Consider the following 20,328-nt stretch of genomic DNA (forward strand, 5'->3'; position numbering starts at 1 on the left):
CTTTTCCATAATATAAGTGCATACTTGTGCATTATGGCAAACTTAGCTAATAGTGTACCCCCCTCCAGTGATGACAAGTCAAGCCTTGCTCTCATTGCTTTTTTCCTCTCTGCCACCATCTTCATGTATCATCTTAACTGCTTCTTCTGGGACATCATTCTAACCACATTTAATTGTCATATTGTAGATATGGAGGTGAAACAGATTAACAAGCGTGCATCTGGCCAGGCATTTGAACTGATACTGAAACCCCCCTCCCCCGTCTCCGAGGCTCCCCGGATTTTGGCCTCTCCAAAGAAGAAGGATGTTTCACTAGAAGATATACAGGCAAAACTAGAAGCTGCAGAGGAGAGAAGAAAGGTAACTAATGTCTCTTTATTAGCAAGTAATGCAAACTAATTCTCCCTGGGATTTTATAGAGATTCTATTGGCTAAAAAAACATCAGTAATTACCAGTATAGTGGGGCCATGTTTTAGCTTTAGAGCTAGCACACACAGGGTAATAGTCCTCTGGAAAGTGGCCCCTTACTATGACCTTGGCCTAAAAGAACCCTCAGATATGATGGGGCATTTCTCTAGTCTAGCCAGTTTTGGGGAAAGCGTTTGGGTCAGATAGATGCCTTTTGGCCGACTGCTCCCTAGAGAAACAATTTGTTGGCCATAGGAATATTGTTTGGTTTGTAGTTTATCAAAGACAGTATATAAGTGTGTGATGGGGAAGAGCAAAGCATGCTGCAGCAAAATGTGGGTGTGATCAAAATGTATAGAAAACAAAAAGAGTTCTGAAGCTCTAAAACTGGCAGTCATTAGAAACTTTTGTCATGTCATAACAATTATGCAAGGAATAGCTGGACACCAGTGCAACTGCAAACTTCTGGAAGAAAAGTAGACAACAAAAATAAACAAAAATGCAGCGCTCAATGGGACCAGTAGTAGAGAACTATTGCTGATGGTATAATCAATAAAGTCCATTTATTGGATGCATGCTGAGATTTGAAATTAAAAACAACTGTCAATGAAAAAATGAGATGATAACATTATTAGACTTCATAAGCACAACTCATTATCATGGTTGAAGTAATCTGAAAATTAGTAGTAATGTCAGTAATTAGTAATGTCAGCAAGTGTGCTCCAAGCTCCGATCCTAATTGTCAGACCCAATGGCTCAATGTGCAGGGAGAAAAATAGAGGTGGAGAGACACCGCTCTCTAAGGTGCACTTAGTGCCGGTTCACACAGGGGCGACTTGTCAGTCGACCTAGCCGCCTGACAAGTCGCCTCCCGTTCTGTACAATGGAACCCTTCTAATAGGAGCGACGCAAGTCGCTCCAACTTAGAAAAAGGTTCCTGTACTACTTTGGGGGCGACTTGGGGCGACTTGCATAGACTTCTATACAGAAGTCGTTTTGCAAGTCACCGTGGCAGTCGTGTGCAGGTCGCCTCGGTGAGGCGACCTGCAAGTCGTGCCGCCCCTGTGTGAACCGGGGCTCAGTGGCTGTATTCCGGTTATCAGACTCGCTGTTATCCAGGAGGTGTATTATAGATCACGCCTCTGAACGACCTCAGTCAAGCTGGCTGATCAGGCTGGCTGGAACCTGGCATGCTGGAGAGCGCTCTGGATGGCGCGAACTGAATCCTGGAGGCAGGGTCAGGGCCGGAAACGAGGAGTACCAGGAAGCTAGGCGGATCGCAAGCTCAAAGTAGCCGTGGCGACCGTGACTTACATGTTTCACGCTCCTGCACTTTATCATGGAATTTGATAAAGCGCAGGAGCGTGAAACATGTAAGTCACGGTCGCCAATGCTACTTTGAGCTTGCGATCCGCCTAGCTTCCTGGTACTCCTCATTTCCGGCCCTGACCCTGTCTCCCGGCTTCCGGATTCAGTGCGCACCATCCAGCATGCCAGGTTCCAGCCAGATTAATCAGCCAACTTGACCGAGGTCGTTCAGAGGCACGATCTACAATACACCTCCTGGATCACAGCGAGTCTCATATCCGGAATACAGCCACTTATTGCACCTTAGAGAGTGGTGTCTCTCCACCTCTATTTTTCTCCCTGCACATTGAGCCATTGGGTCTGATAATTAGGATCGGAGCTTGGAGCACACTTGCTGACATTAACCTCTTGTCATCTGGAAGTCATGGTGGTATCATAAATACTAATTTTCGGATTACTTCAACCATGATAATGAGAGGTGCTTATGAAGTCTGATAATTTTATCATCTCATTTTTTCATTGACAGTTGTTTTTAATTTCAAATCTCAGCCTGCATCCAATAAATGAACTTTATTGATTATACCATCAGCAATAGTTCTCTACTACTGGTCCCATTGAGCGCTGCATTTTTGTTTATTTTTATGGTCAAAATGTATGCATGTCTTAAGTCACAAACCCCCAACTATAGCAAACCAACCTTGCCCCCCCCCCCCCCCTTATTACCAAGCCACTGATCTGCAACCACTGGCACTCATCAATTTAGACCAATCCTTTGTAGCCTCTAACCTCCACAAGAATAACTCACTCTCTCTTGTGCAACTTCTGGCACCCACTAGAGCATACGTCAATTATGCAGCCACTGACCCCCAGTAGAAAAAAAAAAACACTCCACACTCCTTTGTGCAACTAGCTGCTAATTCCCACCAGACAGATCATCTTTTCTTGTGTAAACACTGGCCCTCACCAAGGTATACTCTCTATTATGTAGCCACTATCCTATATCAGTACAGGTTACCATCTCTTGTGAAACCAAGCTGCCTGCATGTATGAGTGCCTTCTTATGTCTATGGCCACTGTTTTTTTGCAATTTTGATGCGTTTTCCCTTGTACAGGTCAAGAGGTCACCAATGTAAAAAGCAGAAAACCGCCTGTAATATGCCTAAAAAAAAGTTCCAGAACTTATTTGAGCTTCAGGCGTTTTGGAGCTTCTAGCTTCAGGCATTTTGGAGTGTAGATGTTAATCATCTCCATAGAGAATAATAGATTTTTTCCCCTCCAACATTTTGTAGCTTGAGGCTTCAAGCTACAAAACGCTCAGGTGTGAATGGGGCCTAAGCTAACAGTTGCATGAAGATAGACCGTGTGTAATTTTTAAGATTCTTACACAGGTTTCCAGCATAACCAACTTCTACCACTAAACAGATATTTATGAGTGTAGTTATCGAATGTGGTTGTTCTGTTTCTGTAATTATAAAAGCAATGTCACTTTTCCCATTCCAGGCAAAGTGGCAGTGACTTTTAATAACCCAGACCCCAAGAAATGTATAATAACCAATCCACATTACTTCACTGCCTCCCTAGCCACGGCTCTGGTTTTGAATGATGTTGGAGCTTAGCTGGGTGGATGGTGTCTCTGCCCCAATTCCACCACACCCTCTCATCCAATGTGGGAAGGTCACATGTTCACCCATACCTGGAAGCCCCACTGTGTTGGCTTAAGCCTGGAAAAGATGCTGCAAATATGCAGAAAGGAATGTTTCTTACAAAAGTATTGAGACGCCTGCCTTAACACGCACATGAACTTTAATGGCATCCCAGTCTTAGTCTGTGGGGTTCACCCTTTGCAGCTATAACAGCTTCAACTCTTCTGAGAAGGCTGTCCACAAGGTTTAGGAGTGTGTCTATGGGAATGTTTGACCATTCTCCCAGAAGCGCATTTGTGATGTCAGGCACTGATGTGGACGAGACGGCCTGGCTCGCAGTCTCCACTCTAAATTATCCCAAAGGTGTTCTGTTGGGTTAAGGTCAGGCCAGTCAAGTTCTTCCACCCCAAACTTGCGCATCCATGTTTTTATGGACCTTGCTTTGTGCAATGGTGCGCAGTCATGTTGGAACAGGAAGGGGCCATCTCACAAAGTTCTCACAAAGTTGGGAGCATGAAAGTGTCCAAAATGTCTTGGTATGCTGGTGCCTAAAGAGTTCCCTTCACTGGAACTAAGGGGCCAAGCCCAACCCCTGAAAAAGAACCACATACCATAATCCCCCTTGTACCAAACTTTACACTTGGCACAATGCAGTCAGGCAAGTCAGGCAAGTACCGTTCTCCTGGCAACCGCCAACCCAGACACGTTCATCGGATTGCCAGACAGAGAAGCATGATTCGTCACTCCAGAGAACACGTCTCCACTGCTCTAGAGTCCAGTAGCGGCGTGCTTTACACCACTGCATCCGACACTTTGTATTGCACAGTAAAGTAAAGTAAGGCTTGAAAACAGCTGCTTGGCCATGGAAACGCATTCAATGAAGCTCTCTTTGCACTGTTGTTGTGCTAGTCTGAAGTCCAGATAAAGTTTGGAGGTCTGTAGCTATTAACTCTGCAGACAGTTGGCGACTTCTGCTTATTGTGCACTTCAGTATGCGCTGACCCTGCTGTATCATTTTATGTGGCCTACCACTTTGTGGCAGAGTTGCTGTTGTTCCTAGTTGTTTTCACTTTGTTATAATACCACTAACAGTTGACAGTGGAATATTTAGTAGAAAGAACATTTCACGGATGGACTAATTGCACATGTGGCAACCTATCACAGTACCACGCTTTAATTCACTGAGCTCCTGAGTGCGACCCATTCTTTCACAAATGTTTGTAGAAGCAGTCTGCATGCCTAGGTGCTTGATTGTATACACCTGTATACACCTGTGGCCATGGAGATGATAGGAACACCTGAATCCAATGATTTGGAGGGGTATCTCAATACTTTTGGCAATATAGTGTATATATAGTTATATATATTTGAACTGCATAGATTTTTTTTTGTTGAAAACAGGTGTTTTTATTTCATACAATGATTAATGTGATGCTTTTTTTCTCAAAATCCAATTTTGTTTAAAGTCTCAGGAAGCCCAGATCTTGAAGCAACTGGCAGAAAAACGAGAGCATGAAAGGGAAGTTCTCCAAAAGGCTTTGGAAGAAAACAATAATTTTAGTAAAATGGCTGAGGAAAAATTGATCCTGAAAATGGAACAAATTAAAGAAAACCGTGAGGCCTACCTAGCTTCCCTCTTGGAACGTCTTCAAGAAAAGGTAAAGCCAAATTTTGCCAAAATGTATACGTCACTTTTTTACCTGTTCTTGTGGTGCCAATTGCATCTTCTTAGTCTGTTTCCTTTATGAAAAACTGGATAGGAAAGAGGATAAATTAAAAAAAAATGTTGCCAAACCCTTAGCTTCTCTGTTAGCTGTGGCATTTTTGTGTAATGCATAGGATGATCACACTCCAGCCTATTTCTTTATTGGTTTTGAATTTGTATGCTAGCTTGGGCAAGAGGAGGTGTGCAGACCCTAAAACTCAAAGTTACCTTACCAAGGGGGTCTATTTATTTATTACAGGTACCTATATAGTGCCGTCAATTTACACAACGCTTTACACATATACAGTATATTGTACATTTTCATCGCTTTCTGCCCTCAAGGAGCCTACGATCTAAGGTTGTTAACTCACATGCATACATACTAGGGCCAATTTAGACAGGAGTTAATCAACCTACTAGCATGTCTTTGAAGTGTGGGAAACTGGAGTATTTGGAATTTGAACCGACAACCTTAGTTCTGGTAGGCAGAAGTAAGTACCAAAAAATTTATATCAGTTTTGGGTCAGCTGACTTTGTAAAATACACCTATAGTGAAATTATTATGTAAACTACCATTGCTGACCCCTCCTTTTGACAATGTTAGTTCAATGGCTGTCACAAATTGTGGTTGTGTATGAATATGTTTCTGAACATAGTTTTTGATCATTACAAAAAGCCATTGCTTAAATGAAATTGACTTATCATCTAAGAAGAGGAGAACATATGTTTTGAAAACATGAATCCAAAAACATAGCAAAACCTCTGGCAGAATGTAGTGAACTGCTCATAAAAAGAAAAAAAATGACATTAATTTGTATTATATGTAATAATTTATGAAACTTTAAACGTTTTTGGTACTATGCTTTTATATAATTGAAAAAAATACAAAGAACACTTATGTGCTACCCAATTTTATATAAATATACAAGAAAGAGCTGCCAACACTAAATCCGTCGCCATATGTGATAATTATTTGTGTGAAGTATAGCGCTTAATCCAACTAACATTAAATAATGAGTGAAACTCAAAACTATAAATAAATAAAATCAACTTACAATAACAATGTGATACCCTACAGCAGGGGTAGGCAACCCCTGGCACTGGTGCTGCCAGCGGCACTCAAAGCCTCTTTTGCCGGCACTCGACTCCCTCCCTATCAGCAGAGCAGCACAGGGAAGTGTCAGTTAGACACTAATGCATTCCAATTTCAGAATTCCCCACGCCGCACCTGCACTGAGGGGGAGGCACTGTGCCCCCCCCAACATTGTAAAGATGGGAAACATTGTTTCGTTCTCTAACTTTGCTATAGCTGCGATCGTCAGCATTTGTGATGGGAAGAGATTGGGTTTGCAGTTCTGCTGGGGGGGGGGGTCCCTGTTTCAGGAGGAGGACTGTCTTGGCCACTGCTTAGGCCAATCACAGTCCTGCTAGCCCCGCCCACCATCTGGAGGAAGATGACTCGCTTGGTTGCCACTACCAATCTCAGAAAGAAGGGATTTCACTGTGATTGAGAAAACCACAATCAGGTGACAGTTTGTGGAATTACTGTTGAGTTTCTGGGAAGTTTGTTGAAATTATTCCTGAACCTTTTGCGTCACTTACTTCTGAACCCCTCTGCACTTCGTGTCCCTTTAAGACACAGCCAGTATTCAGCAAAATTAAAAATCACACCCAACCACTTTTTCTCGGCTGTGGGGGACCAACTTATGATCCTGCACATAGGCCCACTGCTTTCAGAAAATGCCCCTGACCTGAGCTCATCATTGCGCATCCATTCCAGATGCTTGTATGTGACATCACATACATCACATACAAGCACGTGGGCTGGATGCGAGAGATGGATCAGCAGGATGAGTGTGCCAGGACAGGTAGAGGTGTCTCATGTCTGCTTCCTCTTATCAGAAAAAAAATGAGGAAAATGAGCAGGAAGGATTCAGAGGTGGAACAGAAGAGCAGGAGGGTACAGCAGTTGGGCAGATGTGCAGGGAGATACATTGGTGGAAGAGATGAGAAGGGGGTTCAGCAGTGGAACAGAAGATCAAGGGGTACAGTGATGGGCCAGATGGGTACAGTGATGGGCCAGATGAGCAGGGGGTTCAGTGTTGGGCCAGATGAGCAGGGGGTTCAGTGTTGGGACAGAAAAGCAGGGGGGTAAAGCAGTGTGGCAGATGTGAAAGGAGGTATATTGGTGGGGCAGATGAGCAGGGGGTTACAGTGGTGGGGCAGGAGAGCAGGGGGGTACAGAGGTGAGACAGATGTGCAGGAGGTGCATTGGTGGGCCAGATGAGAAAGTGGGTTACAGTGGTGCGGCAGATGAGATAAGATGGGTTCAGTCTTAGGACAGATGAGAAGGTGATCCAATAGTGAGACAGAAGTGCATGGGGATACGGCGGTGGAGCAGATGTGCAGGGAGGTACAGTGGTGGGGCAGATGAGAAAAGGGGTACATTGATGGGGCAGATGAGCAGGGGGGTTACAGTGGTGGAACAGAAGAGCAAGGGGGTACAGTGGTGGGGCAGATGTGCAGTAGGTACAGTGGTGGGAGGGATAAGAAGGGGGTTCAACGGTGGGACATAAAAGCAGGGAGTACAGTGATGGGGCAGATGAGCAGGGGGTTACAGTGGTATGACAGATGAGTATGGGTGGTTCACTGTTGGGGCAGAGGAGAAAGGAGGTACATTGTTGGGACAGGTGAGCAAGGTGTTACAGCGGTGGGGTGGAAGAGCAGGGGGGACAGAGGTGGGGCAGATGTGCAGAAGAGAAAGGAGGTGCATCAGTGGAACACATGAGCAGGGGGTTACAGTGGTGGGGCAGAAGAGCAGGGGGAACAGAGGGGGGACAGATGTGCAGGAGGTACAGTCTCGTGGGGCAGATGGGGCAGGGGGTTACAGTGGTGGGGCAGATGAGCAGATAAGTTCAGTGTTAGGACAGATGAGAATATGGTTCAGTGGTGGAGCAAATGTGCATGGAGGTACAGTGATGGGGCAGATGAGCAGGGGGTTACAGTGGTGGGACAGAAGAACAGGGTGGTAGAGTGGTGGGGCAGATGTACAGGGAGTTACAGAGGTGGGACAGATGAGTAGGGGGGTTCAGAGGGGGGGCAGATGTGCAGGGTAGTACATTGGTGGGGCAGATGTGCAGGGGGTTACAGTGGTGGGGCAGATGAGAAAGGAGGTACATTGGTGGGGGAGATGAGCAGGGTGGTACAGTGGTGGGGCAGATGTACAGGGGGTTACAGTGGTGTGGCAGATGAGCAGGGGGATTACAGCGGTGAAGCAGATGAGCAGGGGGGTGCAGTGGTGGGGCAGATGAGCAGGGGGTACAGTGGTGGGGCAGATGAGCAGGGGGTACAGTGGTGGGGCATATGTGCAGGATAGTACAGTGGTGGGGCAGATGAGCAGGGGAGTAGAGTGGTGGGGCAGAAGAGCAGGGGGTACAGTGGTGGGGCAGATGAGCAGGGGGGTACAGTGGTGGGGCATATGTGCAGGGTAGTACAGTGGTGGGGCAGATGAGCAGGGGGGTACAGTGGTGGGGCAGATGTGCAGGGTAGTACAGTGGTGGAGAAGATGTGCAGGGTAGTACAGTGGTGAAGCAGATGTACAGTGTTGGGGCAGATGAGCAGGGGGGTACAGTGGTGGGGCAGATGTGCAGGGTAGTACAGTGGTAGAGATGTGCAGGGTAGTACAGTGGTGGGGAAGATGTACAGTGGTGTGGCAGATGTGCGGGGGTTACAGTGGTGGGGCAGATGAGCAGGGGGGTACAGTGGTGGGGCAGATGAGCAGGGGAGTACAGTGGTTAAACAGATTTGCAGGGGGGGCAGTGATCTGAGGTGTGGAGTTGCAGGAATTGGGGCTGATCTGAGGCATGAGAGTGCAGGATGTTAATTTCTCACTACTAATGTAGCTTACAGCATTTACTTTATAAAAAATCCTTTTCGTGATTGAGAGTATGAAGTTGACATTTTTTTGTTATAAAATCGGCACGCTCAAATTCTTTGAAAACATTTTTCGGCACACTGTGCTCAAAAGGTTGCCTACCCCTGCCCTACAGTGTAGTGATCCCACAAAGTGCTGCAGAAGTGTACACAAAGTGCTATAAATATAAACAATAACAAATAGCAAAAAACAAAATTAAATCACAACACAGATTAATGTGCTGTACTGGGCAGTGATCCTAACCTCCAGTGCTGCAAGCTAGAAACATATATATAATTCACAAAGCAAGGTTTAAATATGTCATGAAGTCCAAAAAATAGTCCAAAATATATAAGTGCAATCAGGAAGTTCCTTGTGTATTGACTCCACCGTGCTCCACCACTCCAACGTCTATATAAGTGCAAACTAGGAATTCCTTATATTAGAGAGTCCACTTCAAAAGAAACCATGCTCCACCACTGTGCAATATAGCAGTTCACCTGAAGTATAGACCCATACTTTCATATACACTATATTGCCAAAAGTATTGGGTACTGGCCTGCAACCTGATAGAACACCTTTTGGGATGAATTAGAGCAGAAAACCCTGAGCCATGCCTTCTCGTCCATCATCAGTGCCTGACCTCACAAATGTGCTTATGGAAGAAAGGTCAAACATTCCCATAGACACACTCGTAAAGCTTGTGGACAGCTTTCCCAGAAGAGTTGAAGCTGTTATAGCTGCAAACGGTGGGCCAACTCAATATTGAACCATACGGACTATAACTGGGATGCCATTAAAATGCTTGTGTGTGTAAAGGCAGGCATCCCCATACTTTTGTCAATTGTCAGGGCTGGCTCAGCCCTTCCTTCTCTGAGCTGGCCGCTCAGCTGTCGGCTAATTGCCAGCTCTCATCTCTCTCCACAGTTACCCAGCTGTTCCTGATCTTGCTCGTCTGACATGCCTACTTAAAGCTGTCCAGCTCACTTCATCTCTGCCTTCGCCTTGGTCACATCACAAGAAACCATCTCCTGCGTTCCTGTTTAAAGACTGGCTTTGCTGACATCCCTTCTGGCTCCTTTGCCTACTTGCTGTTCCACTACTTGGATCCCTGACTTCTGGCCTGGCTGATTAACCGATCTGGTTACTGAACTCTAGCTTGGCTGATTACCCGATCTGGTTACTGAACTCTGGCTATGCTTTGACTACGTTTACTCTATTTACCTTTTTATTTTTATTAATAAACAAGTGTGATTTAACTGTACTTCTGTCTCGGTCTGGTTCATGGTTCCTGATAGTAGGCGAAGGCCATGAATTCAGAAGATACAGTCAATCCACTTGTTAGTAATATTTTTACCAGTCGCACGGCTCACCTGGAATTTCCCCCTGTGGCTGCTCCGGTACAACCTGAGTCACAGGCCGTCCCTGCTGCTGCACCAGTCTCTGTGTAGGCACCCGCCTCGAGTATTACCTCTATAAGAGGTATGCCTGGTTCCGCTCTGCTTCCCCAGTGATTTGGGGGTGATCCAGTTCAATGCAGAGGGTTTCTCAATCAGGTTGAGATATACTTCGAGATGCTGCCCCGGGCGTTTCCCACGGACAGAAGCAAAGTGGGTTTCGTGATATCTTTGCTTTCTGAGAGAGCCTTGGCCTGGGCTAACCCTCTATGGGAGACGCAAAAACCTGTTGTCTTGAGTTACCCTGAGCTTGTGGCCTCCTTTAAAAGGGTATTTGACATTCCTGCACACTCTGCTTCTGCTGCCAAGTGCCTCATGTCCATCAAACAGAGTACGAGAACTGTTGCCGACTACGCCATTAAATTCCGTACTCTGGCAGCAGAGGTTGCTTGGAACAATGAGGCCCTCATGGCTGCTTTTTCTCATGGTGTCTCGGATTCCATCAAGGATGAGATAGCAGCCCAAGATTTACCCACTGAGCTGGAGAGCATGATCTCGTTTGTCATCCTCATTGAATCCAGACTCAGAGAAAGACTTTCTTTTAAGGAGCGCTTGTGGAAGCCTCCTGTACGTTTGCCTCCGAGCTTTGCAGTCCCACCCGTGCCTCCCTCACCTCCCAGGCCTCCTGGTACCGAGCCGTTCAGTGAAGATGAACCCATGCACTTGGGCTTCACGCGTCTCTCTGTGGATGAGAGAGCCTTTAGGAGGAGGGAGAGATTGTGCCTTGATTGTGGCCAGGTAGGTCACTTTTTGAAGTCTTGTCCTACCCGTCCAGGGAACTCCCGAACCTTGAGGTCTTGGAGGATAAAGCCATGGAGGAGTATGTTGCAGATGCACTTTCTCGAGGTTTCATCCGCAAATCCTCATCACCTGCTGGTGCCAATTTCTTCTTTGTAAAGAAGAAGAGTGGTGAACTGAGACCTTGTATTGATTATAGGGGTCTCAATCGTTTCACGTTTAAGAATGCCTACCCGATTCCATTGATTACTGAGTTTTTTGACCACCTCAAGGGAGCAACGGTTTTCACAAAGCTTGATTTGAGAGGGGCTTACAATCTTGTGAGGATTAAGGAGGGCGACGAGTGGAAAACTGCGTTTAATACCAGAACAGGCCACTATGAGTACCTCGTAATGCCTTTTGGCCTTTGTAATGCCCCGGCAGTTTTCCAGGAATTTATTAACGATGTCCTCCGAGATTTGTTGCAGTTATGTGTGGTGGTTTATCTCGATGATATCCTCATATTTTCCAAGTCCCTGGAGAGCCACCACACAGATGTCTGTTGTGTGCTTCAGAAACTAAGAGAGAACAATCTCTATTGTAAACTGGAGAAGTGCAAGTTCCATTGTGAACAGGTTAAATTCCTGTCATTTTCACTGCTAGTTTTTCGATGGACCCAGAGAAACTTTAGGCAGTCCTACAGTGGCCTCGACCTGTGGATTTACATCCTCTGCAGCGTTTCCTGGGTTTTGCTAACTATTATCGGAAGTTTATTTGAAACTTCTCGTCTCTGGTCAAGTCCCTGACTGATATGACCAGATATGACTGATATGACCTGAAAGGACGGTAACCCACAGAGTTGGTCTCCGGAGTCCATTAAGGTCTTTGAGAGTCTCAAGACTGCCTTTGTTTCTGCTCCTGTGTTGGCACATCCTGATCCTACGTTACCTGTTATCCTTGAAATTGATGCTTCTGAGACTGGTGTTGGCGCCCTTCTGTCTCAAGGTCCCACCTCTGTGAGTGTTATGCATCCTTGTGGCTACTTTTCCAAGAAATTGTTACTGAACTCTGGCTATGCTTTGACTACGTTTACTCTATTTACCTTTTTATTAGTATTAATAAACAAGTGTGATTTAACTGTACTTCTGTCTCGGTCTGATTCATGGTTTCTGAAAGCAATATAGTGTAGGTCAAGCTTCACTTTTGTGAAATCAGTTAATCAATCTTCCTTCACAGGGTGTCACTCTTTATCCGAATCTCCTTTTCTCAGTCCACCATTATATGTAAATAAAAATCCACATGGTGTAGAATTTCCATAAAACTATTTATTAAAAATTGATAGAAAACACTCACATGTAAAAAACACTCCTGAACGTGTGTCATAAAGCATAGAAAAGTCCAAAGGATTACTCTCAGCAGAACTTCCGGTCTCAGCCGCGACCAGAAGTGACATGACTGGGCTCCTCCCGATGTGTTGCATCACAAACTACGTGACTTCCTCAGGGTTCCCATAAACAGTTGTTTTGTGCCAATAATAACAGCTTGAAACTCATAATAAATCATAAAATAGTAATGTTAGAAATAATACATACAGTAATGTACCACAACATAAAGCACCAAAAGCAGGAAGACAGCCATCCCAGTATATCCACAGATGTCATTATATTGAAAGTGAGGGCCATGCTGGCATTTTCTTTTTGTTCTGCAAATCCTGGCATTACAACATAGATTAGGTGCTTCCCACTATGTCATGTTAAATTCTTTCTTTTATCCAGTGTTTTTGCCCTTTTTTTGCTAGGCAACAAAAGGATTTTGTACCTGTATTCACCCTGGAATTGTCTAGGCCAGAGTCATGTCCCATAGTCCTCGTGTCCCCATGTCCCTTTTATATAGATATCCTTAACCTGCCTCAATTATCAAAGTGTCTGATATGAGAACAATATTGCTTATCACCCAGTCTGGTTCTTCTTTTCATTCTCCTACTGTCAAATTTCAGCACAGATTTTCTGTGGGACAACAGATATCATTTCTAATTTAGGAACTTTAATGCAGTGTTCTGAAAATGTTCTCATCCTTTACCAACCATCTATCTGTGTTGTCTTTTAGGAGAGGCATGCTGCTCTGGTCCGCAAGAACAAGGAGATCCAGGAAGAATTATCTGGCTGAACACAGATGACGACTAGTTTCCTATTTGCCTATATTTACGGATCATGCGATAACGATATGGAAAATGTTTGACATCACAAATCAAGAAGAAAACCAACAACAAGAACTCATTATGAAAAAAAAAAAAAAAAAAAAAACTTCAAAAGTGTGGTCTCTTTGCAGAATGATTTGCTTCATGTTATGAAAAAAAAAATTAAAAAAAAGTGGGTCTTATTTTGTAAATATTTACATTTTTGTTAAAAAATTACAAGTATTGCATTATGCAAGTTATTTCATAATCTTACATGTCCTGTAACAGGCTTTAGGTGTTGTCTGTTTCTTCTGAATCAAGTTTGCAGAATCCTTCCAGAATTTCATGTCCAATCTAATAATCTCATTTCCTGCTGTTTTTCTTTGGAAAGTAATTTACGTATAAGTACTGATGAGGTTAGTGGTGGTAGGAAGGCCAGCTATCACTAAGCCATAGCACATATTTTGTAAGCTTTCCACTTTGTTAATTCAGTCTTTCTATCCTAAGTACAATGATGTTACTAAATGTCAGTGTCCAGACAGATTCTTTATGTCAGAAAAACAATGAAAATCTCTTTTCCTTGTGAGTCATGGTACATTGTTACAGTAGTTTCCAGTGTGGGCTAAACTGCTATTCCATTAATTTATACAATTTGTAGCACCTGGACAACAGGCATCACCTGGGCTTCATGTTCAAAGTCTAAATGAAGAGCCTTTGTTTTTTCATTTTATAACGACCACTCAGATATTCCCTTTATAAAGTCCCAAGTGCCACAAGAAAAACAAATAGGAAGCTCTGTTCGGTTGCCATGGATAGCTAGGCTCCTTCAGACATCCTCAGTCATAAGGTTCATTAGCATTGTTTAGTTATCAAGTGAAATGCAGCCAAGAGGCAAATAGGGTTTTGATTTTAACACAATAACTTTAGCAAAAACACCAGTAGAGATAGCAAATAAGATGAAACAACAATGATGATGCATAGGGGCCCTCTAATATGCAAAAAATGGGTCTTGTTCTCCTAGCAATAGCTCCCTTAAATCTGTCATAGGGAACACGTCAATGACATCTGTTGCCATTAAAGGTTTTCTTTGTACGACATAACACATGCTCTTAACAATACCTCTATGTGAAATCTGTAAGATTACTCGTTCTACCAGGAGAAACTTGCCTTTTTCTCAGCAGTATGAGGGTTACCTTTCTAAGCAAAAAATAACCTGAATATGTAACCAGTAAATCTACAGGGATCATTAGACAGGGTGCACGTGCCAAGTGTGGAATTGCCTAACAGCCGCAGTGTCAAACATCGTTGCGATTTTGAAATTGTTTCTTGCCCCATTGAAATTGCTGCCTGCATATTCTACTCTTCATTAGTGCTATTTCCTGTATGTCATTGTGAGCAAGCTGTGGTTAATAAAGAATTGGGGTTCTGAGATCTTATACATGCTTCTTGGCTTGTTTGTTATTTCATCATCATTTGGTTCTTTTTTAAATAAAGTGAACCTATACTGAACATGATTCTGTCAGCATTTTGAAAACTCTCAACAGGCAGGAGAAGATTGAAATCAAGCTCCCATAGGTACCTGGAACATGCTCACATTCCTTGTGAAAAGCTGTGAATCGCAAAGGGTTGTTACTACACGAATTATGAGCTTATGATTCTTTACAGCAGGCCAGTGAGACTGTCAATCATAGTGATGTGTTGAGATGAGTGAAGACCAAAGCTTTCAACTGCAGGAAATCCTTATGATTTGCGTGTTAGGCTGCATTCACACCCGAGCGTCCTGTTTTTGAGTGTTTTTTTGGGTGTTTTTAGAGTGTTTGTATGCATGTTTTTGTACAGCATTTTTAAAGCGTTTTTGAGCTTTGGTGTTTTTTAATTAGCCAGTAGAGAAAAATATAATCCGTTTCATAATTTGTAGCTATGTTTTGCAACTTTTTCATCTGCTTTTATATATTATTTATTTATTATTATGTATTTATAAATTATAAATAAATTATACATTTTACTTTTTTTTGTAAGGGGTTAAAGGTTTGGTGTTAAATTTTTTTTATTCATTATTATGTATTTATTTACTCATTATTTTTTTTTTTTGGTTAGGAGTTAAGTTTAAGAATTAGGTTTAGGGGTTAATACTGGGGTTAGGGTTTAGTATTAGGGTTAGGGGATATTATTATTGTTAGGGTAAGGGGTTATGATTTAATATTAGGGGTTTATATCAGGGTTACATATAGTTACATATAACGTAAGGTTGAATAAAGACAACAGTCTATCCAGTTAAACCTGTGTAAGTGTGTGTGTGTTTAGAAAAATCATTTCCCATATCCCCATATATTGTTTTCACTAATATGCGCATCCAATAGTCTTTTAAAACTATCCATACTTCCTGTAGACACCACCGATTATGGAAGAGAGTTCCACATCCCTACCACCCTGACAGTAAAAAATTCCCTATGCAGCTTAAGGTTAAACCGATTCTCTTTCAGTCTAATCGTGTGGCCCTGTGTCTTCCTAAATTCCCTGGGACTGTAAAGTTTCATACTTACGCTGGGATCACCATTGATCACCATTGAGGTATTTGTGTATCGCTATCATATCTCCTCTCAAGCATCTCTTAATGCATTTTATTATTTATTTATGATTATTATTTATTTTCATTTAATTATTGCATTTGAGCAGAAAAATGCTCAAAAATGCTCGAATCAAGCGATTCTATACATTTCTATGGAACAAAAATGCTTCAAAAACTCACCAATCTGCCCAATTCAAGCTACAAAAAAGTTCCAGAACTTTTTTGACCTTTAGGATACTTGTAGTGGAGATGTGAACCCACTCCATAGAGAATAATTGATTTTTTTCTCCTCCAGCGTTTTGGAACTTCGAGCTGTTAGTGGGGCATTAGTGCTGCCCAGTTTCGGCAGCTGTAAAAGCAATGCACTCCTTTGTAGCTACTTTCAATATCCCATATTTTTTGTCCCCCATCTTTAACCGTTTAAGGACCGCCCCCCGTACATATACTGCGACAGCGCGCAAAATCATGTACCTGTACGTGATTGTTTTTTTTCAGCTCTGGGGCATGCAGCTGTGTCAAATCACAGTGGGAGCAACCCCGGCGATCGTTCAGAGAAAGGCCTATGTAAACAAGGCAGATCACCGTTCTGCTAGTAAGAAAGGCAGAGGTCTTGTGTTTCTGCTAAGCAGGAACACGGATCTCTGTCTTTCTTCAGTTAAACCATCCCCCACACAGTATGAAATCACTCCCAGGGAACACAGTTAACCCTTTGATCGCCCCAGATGTTAACCCCTTCCCTGCCAATGTCATTAGTGCAGTGACAGTGAATTTTTTTAGCACTGGTCACTGCGTTGGTGTCACTGGTCCCGAAAAAATGTCACTTAGTGTCAGATATGTCCGCCGCAATTTCACAGTCCCGCTAAAAATCTCTGATTGCTGCCATTACTATTAAAAAAAAATTCAAATTGGCTCGAATTGGGCAAATAAAAAGTCCATAAATCTATCCCATAGTTTGTAGACGCTATAACTTTTGCACAAACCAATCTATATATGCTTATTGTTGGAAGAAGCAACAGCAAGTCGCTTTCTATATTGTGAACTATATATATATGCATTATACCTATCTATACCAGTAGGTGGCACTGCAATATTATAGTGTGTATTCTCTGTGGTAATGTAATCACAGGATGTACCTTCTGTATCTAGGTGTGTACTTGTATTGTCCTGTTTCCTGTAAGACATGCATTGCTAATCCTCCATGAAAGTGAAGTATTCTCTGCATTCAACAAGCTTCCAAGTGCATGGTTCAATAACCTGTTAATAGGTTATGGGTCCCAGGTACCCAGGCATTGGAGAGGCACCCAGCAGCACCCAGAGGCACTGGGAAGAATACTCAGTGAGTACAGCAAGTCAGTGAATACTGTATACAAGTTACTGAAACATGGCAAGTGGTTCAGATGTGAAGTTTGCAAATTCAAAGCTAAACAATGCCAGTTACCAGCTGTGCAAGTTCAAGCCAGAAGTGCTTTTGAACAAGGATGACTTGTGGCAAGGGCTGAATACAGACAGACCCACAGATGGAGAGACGGAGGCATGGGGCAGGAAAAATAGGCAGGTAAAAGCAACTATTAGCGTACTAGTGGAAGATGACCAGCTTATCCACATAAGAACAGAGAAAATGGCCAAAGGCATGTGGACTTCATTACAGAAACTGCATGAGCGTTCAAGTCTAAACAGAAAGTTATTTCTGCTAAGAAAGTTATACAAGATGAGACTTGAAGGAGGCCAGCAAATGTGTGACCACATGAAAGTATGCTAGAGATCATAGAGCAGCTATGTGCCATTGGAGAGGATATCAAAGATAACCATATTGTTGCCCTGCTCCTCAGCAGCCTTACAGAGACATATACTGCCCTTATTAATGCTTTAGAAACCAGACCCGAGCAGGAGCTGACACTGGAATATGTCAAAGGGAAATTAATAGATGAATATGACAGAAGGAAAGAAAATATGCACCATGATGACAAAGCTCTTACGATGTACAAAGGCATAAGGCACAACAAAGAAAGCAGAACCTGTTTTCGCTGTAACAGGACGGTCACTTTAAAAAGGACAGTTCTATTTGGAAAGCTGAGCAGCAAAAGCTAGAGCTATTCACAAAAGAAAGAGTCAAAGCAATCACAAAGGAAATTTCATAGAGTGGCACCTTTAAAATAACACAAAGCGTCAAGCCATGCGGCTGGTGCATAGAATCAGGTGCAACAAGCCACATGACTAGCATTGAAACCTTCTTCACAAACATTGATTACAGTGCAAAAGACAATGTTTTCCTAGCAAACAGGAAAAGCGTCACTTCAGAAGGTAAAGGCCAGGGCTTCCTGAACTGAATTACACCACAAGGAGACAAGCACAGTGTCCTTATAAAGAAAGTGTTGTATGTTCCAGAACTAGTAGGCAGCCTTCTATCAGTGAAAAGTCTTGCAAACAACGGTCCCACAGTTAAGTTCCAGGGTGATTAATGCACAATTCACTATAATAAGCTATTCCTGGCAAAAGGAAAACTGGATGATCACCTATACAGGCTCATCACTACAGACCAGCAAGCCAATATAGTCTCTAATGACCTACACAGCAAATGTATTCACTTATGGCACAGGTGGCTGGGACACAGAAGTCCAGAAGCTATACAGGACATTATAAAGAGAGGTTTATCAGAAGATTTGACAATAACGCCTTGCAAAGTGCTTATGAAATGCAAGTGCTGTATTGAAGCAAAAACCACACGTGCTTCCCTTCCACAGGCATCTCAAAGAAAAACTAGCCACCCCCTGCAGCTCATAAACAGTGACCTATATGGTCCAATGAAAACTCCCACATAAAGCAGGAACAGATATCTACTGACTTTCATTGATGATTATTCCAGATACACAACTACTTATCTGATGAAACACAAGAATGAAACATCAGAGAAACTTCAAGAGTTTGTTGCCATGTCTAGCAACAAATTCCAACACAAACCAGGAATAATACGTACAATGGAGGAGAATACGTAAGCAAAGAAGTGGCCTCATATCTTAAGAGACAAGGAATAGTACACCAGACAACAGCACCATACACTCCTGAACAAAACGGTGTAGCTGAAAGGAAAAATTGCACTTTTATAGAAATGGCCAGATGCATGTTGTTGGATGCCAACCTATCTTACAAGTACTGGGGAGAAGCAGTCATAACTGCAATCTACCTACAGAACAGATTACTCTAAAGAGCCATTAAAAGTACTCCATTCGAAATGTGGCATGGATCAAAGCCTAGAAATAGGGCACATCAGAGTGTTTGGATGTAAAGCATACGCCTATATTCCAAGTGAAAAGCGATCCAAGCTGGAGAACAGAGCCATAGAGGGCATTTTAGTAGGCTACAGCGAGCAAAATAAGGGTCACAGAATCCTATACCCAAATACTGACAAAGTGACAATAAGCCTTAGTGTTTATTTTGATGAGAGTCCATCACCAGAAACACTGATCCCTGAAAGTTGTGAAGTAAATATGCCAAGAAAACCAGAAGAAAAGGTCGACCAAAGTGAAACTTTGCAGGAATCAGAACAAGAGATGGAACTCACGTTGCCTAAATCAAGTTCCCCACCAGATCCTGCTGAACTGCCTGAATTAAGAAGATCCACCCGGACTACAAAGGGGATACCACCCCACAAGCTGTCATACACTGTCAAAACACACAGCATACTTGAACCAACATCCTTGGAAGACATAGAAAAACTGCCAAAACATGAAGCCAATAAATGGAGAAAGGCAGCAGAAGAAGAGTTAAATTCACTTCAAGAAAATAAAACCTGGACAGTCACAGAGCTCCCTTCTAACCGCAAAACTATAAGAAGTAAGTGGACTTTCAAAGTAAAGTCAGTCGCAGAAGGGAATATCCACAAATACAAAGCCAGACTAGTTGCCAAGGCTTACTCCCAGAAATTCAGTGAAAATTATGATGAAACAATCACTCCCGTGGTAAAACACTCCACCATGAGAGCACTTCTTAGTGTTGCAGCCGGTAAGGCCATGCAAGTTAAACACCTAGAATTTAAAAATACTTTCCTATATGGAGACAACAAAGAAGATCTCTACATGGAGCAACCACCAGGGTTTGAGCAAGGAGAAAACTTTTTGTGTAAACTTCAGAAGAGCATCTACGGTCTTAAGCAATCTGCAAGGATGTGGAATGAGAAAGTGAATAATGTACTTACCAGAGAGGGATTCTTAAGAAGTGAAGCAGACCCCTGTCTCTACTCCAAGAATCAAGAAGACAGATGAATATACATCCTTATCTATGTTGATGTCAATATGACTTGTTTTGAACAAGAAGGGGATTATAATCAGATAGTTCACAAGCTCAAAGAAAAATTTGAAATCAAAGATCTAGGGAACAGTAGTTACTATCTGGGAATCCAAATAGAGAGAGAAGAAGATGGAAGTTATCTTATCA

At 42.9% G+C, this 20,328-nt stretch overlaps 1 protein-coding gene across 1 annotated transcript in view; it reads left to right on the plus strand.

The window, feature by feature from the left end:
• The window catches only part of STMN2 (stathmin 2), a 68,361-nt gene extending 53,597 nt beyond the window's left edge, over window positions 1-14,764 (plus strand). The window contains exons 3-5 of the mRNA XM_073631851.1: window positions 188-360; window positions 4,827-5,018; window positions 13,259-14,764. Of these exons, the coding sequence (XP_073487952.1) occupies window positions 188-360; window positions 4,827-5,018; window positions 13,259-13,318 (425 nt within the window). The 3' untranslated portion in view covers window positions 13,319-14,764. The remainder of the gene's footprint in view (window positions 1-187; window positions 361-4,826; window positions 5,019-13,258) is intronic.
• The last annotated feature ends 5,564 nt before the right edge of the window (window positions 14,765-20,328 follow it).

The sequence above is a fragment of the Aquarana catesbeiana genome, linkage group LG05 (genome assembly GCF_042186555.1).
Source record: "Aquarana catesbeiana isolate 2022-GZ linkage group LG05, ASM4218655v1, whole genome shotgun sequence".
Taxonomy (NCBI): Eukaryota; Metazoa; Chordata; class Amphibia; order Anura; family Ranidae; genus Aquarana; species Aquarana catesbeiana.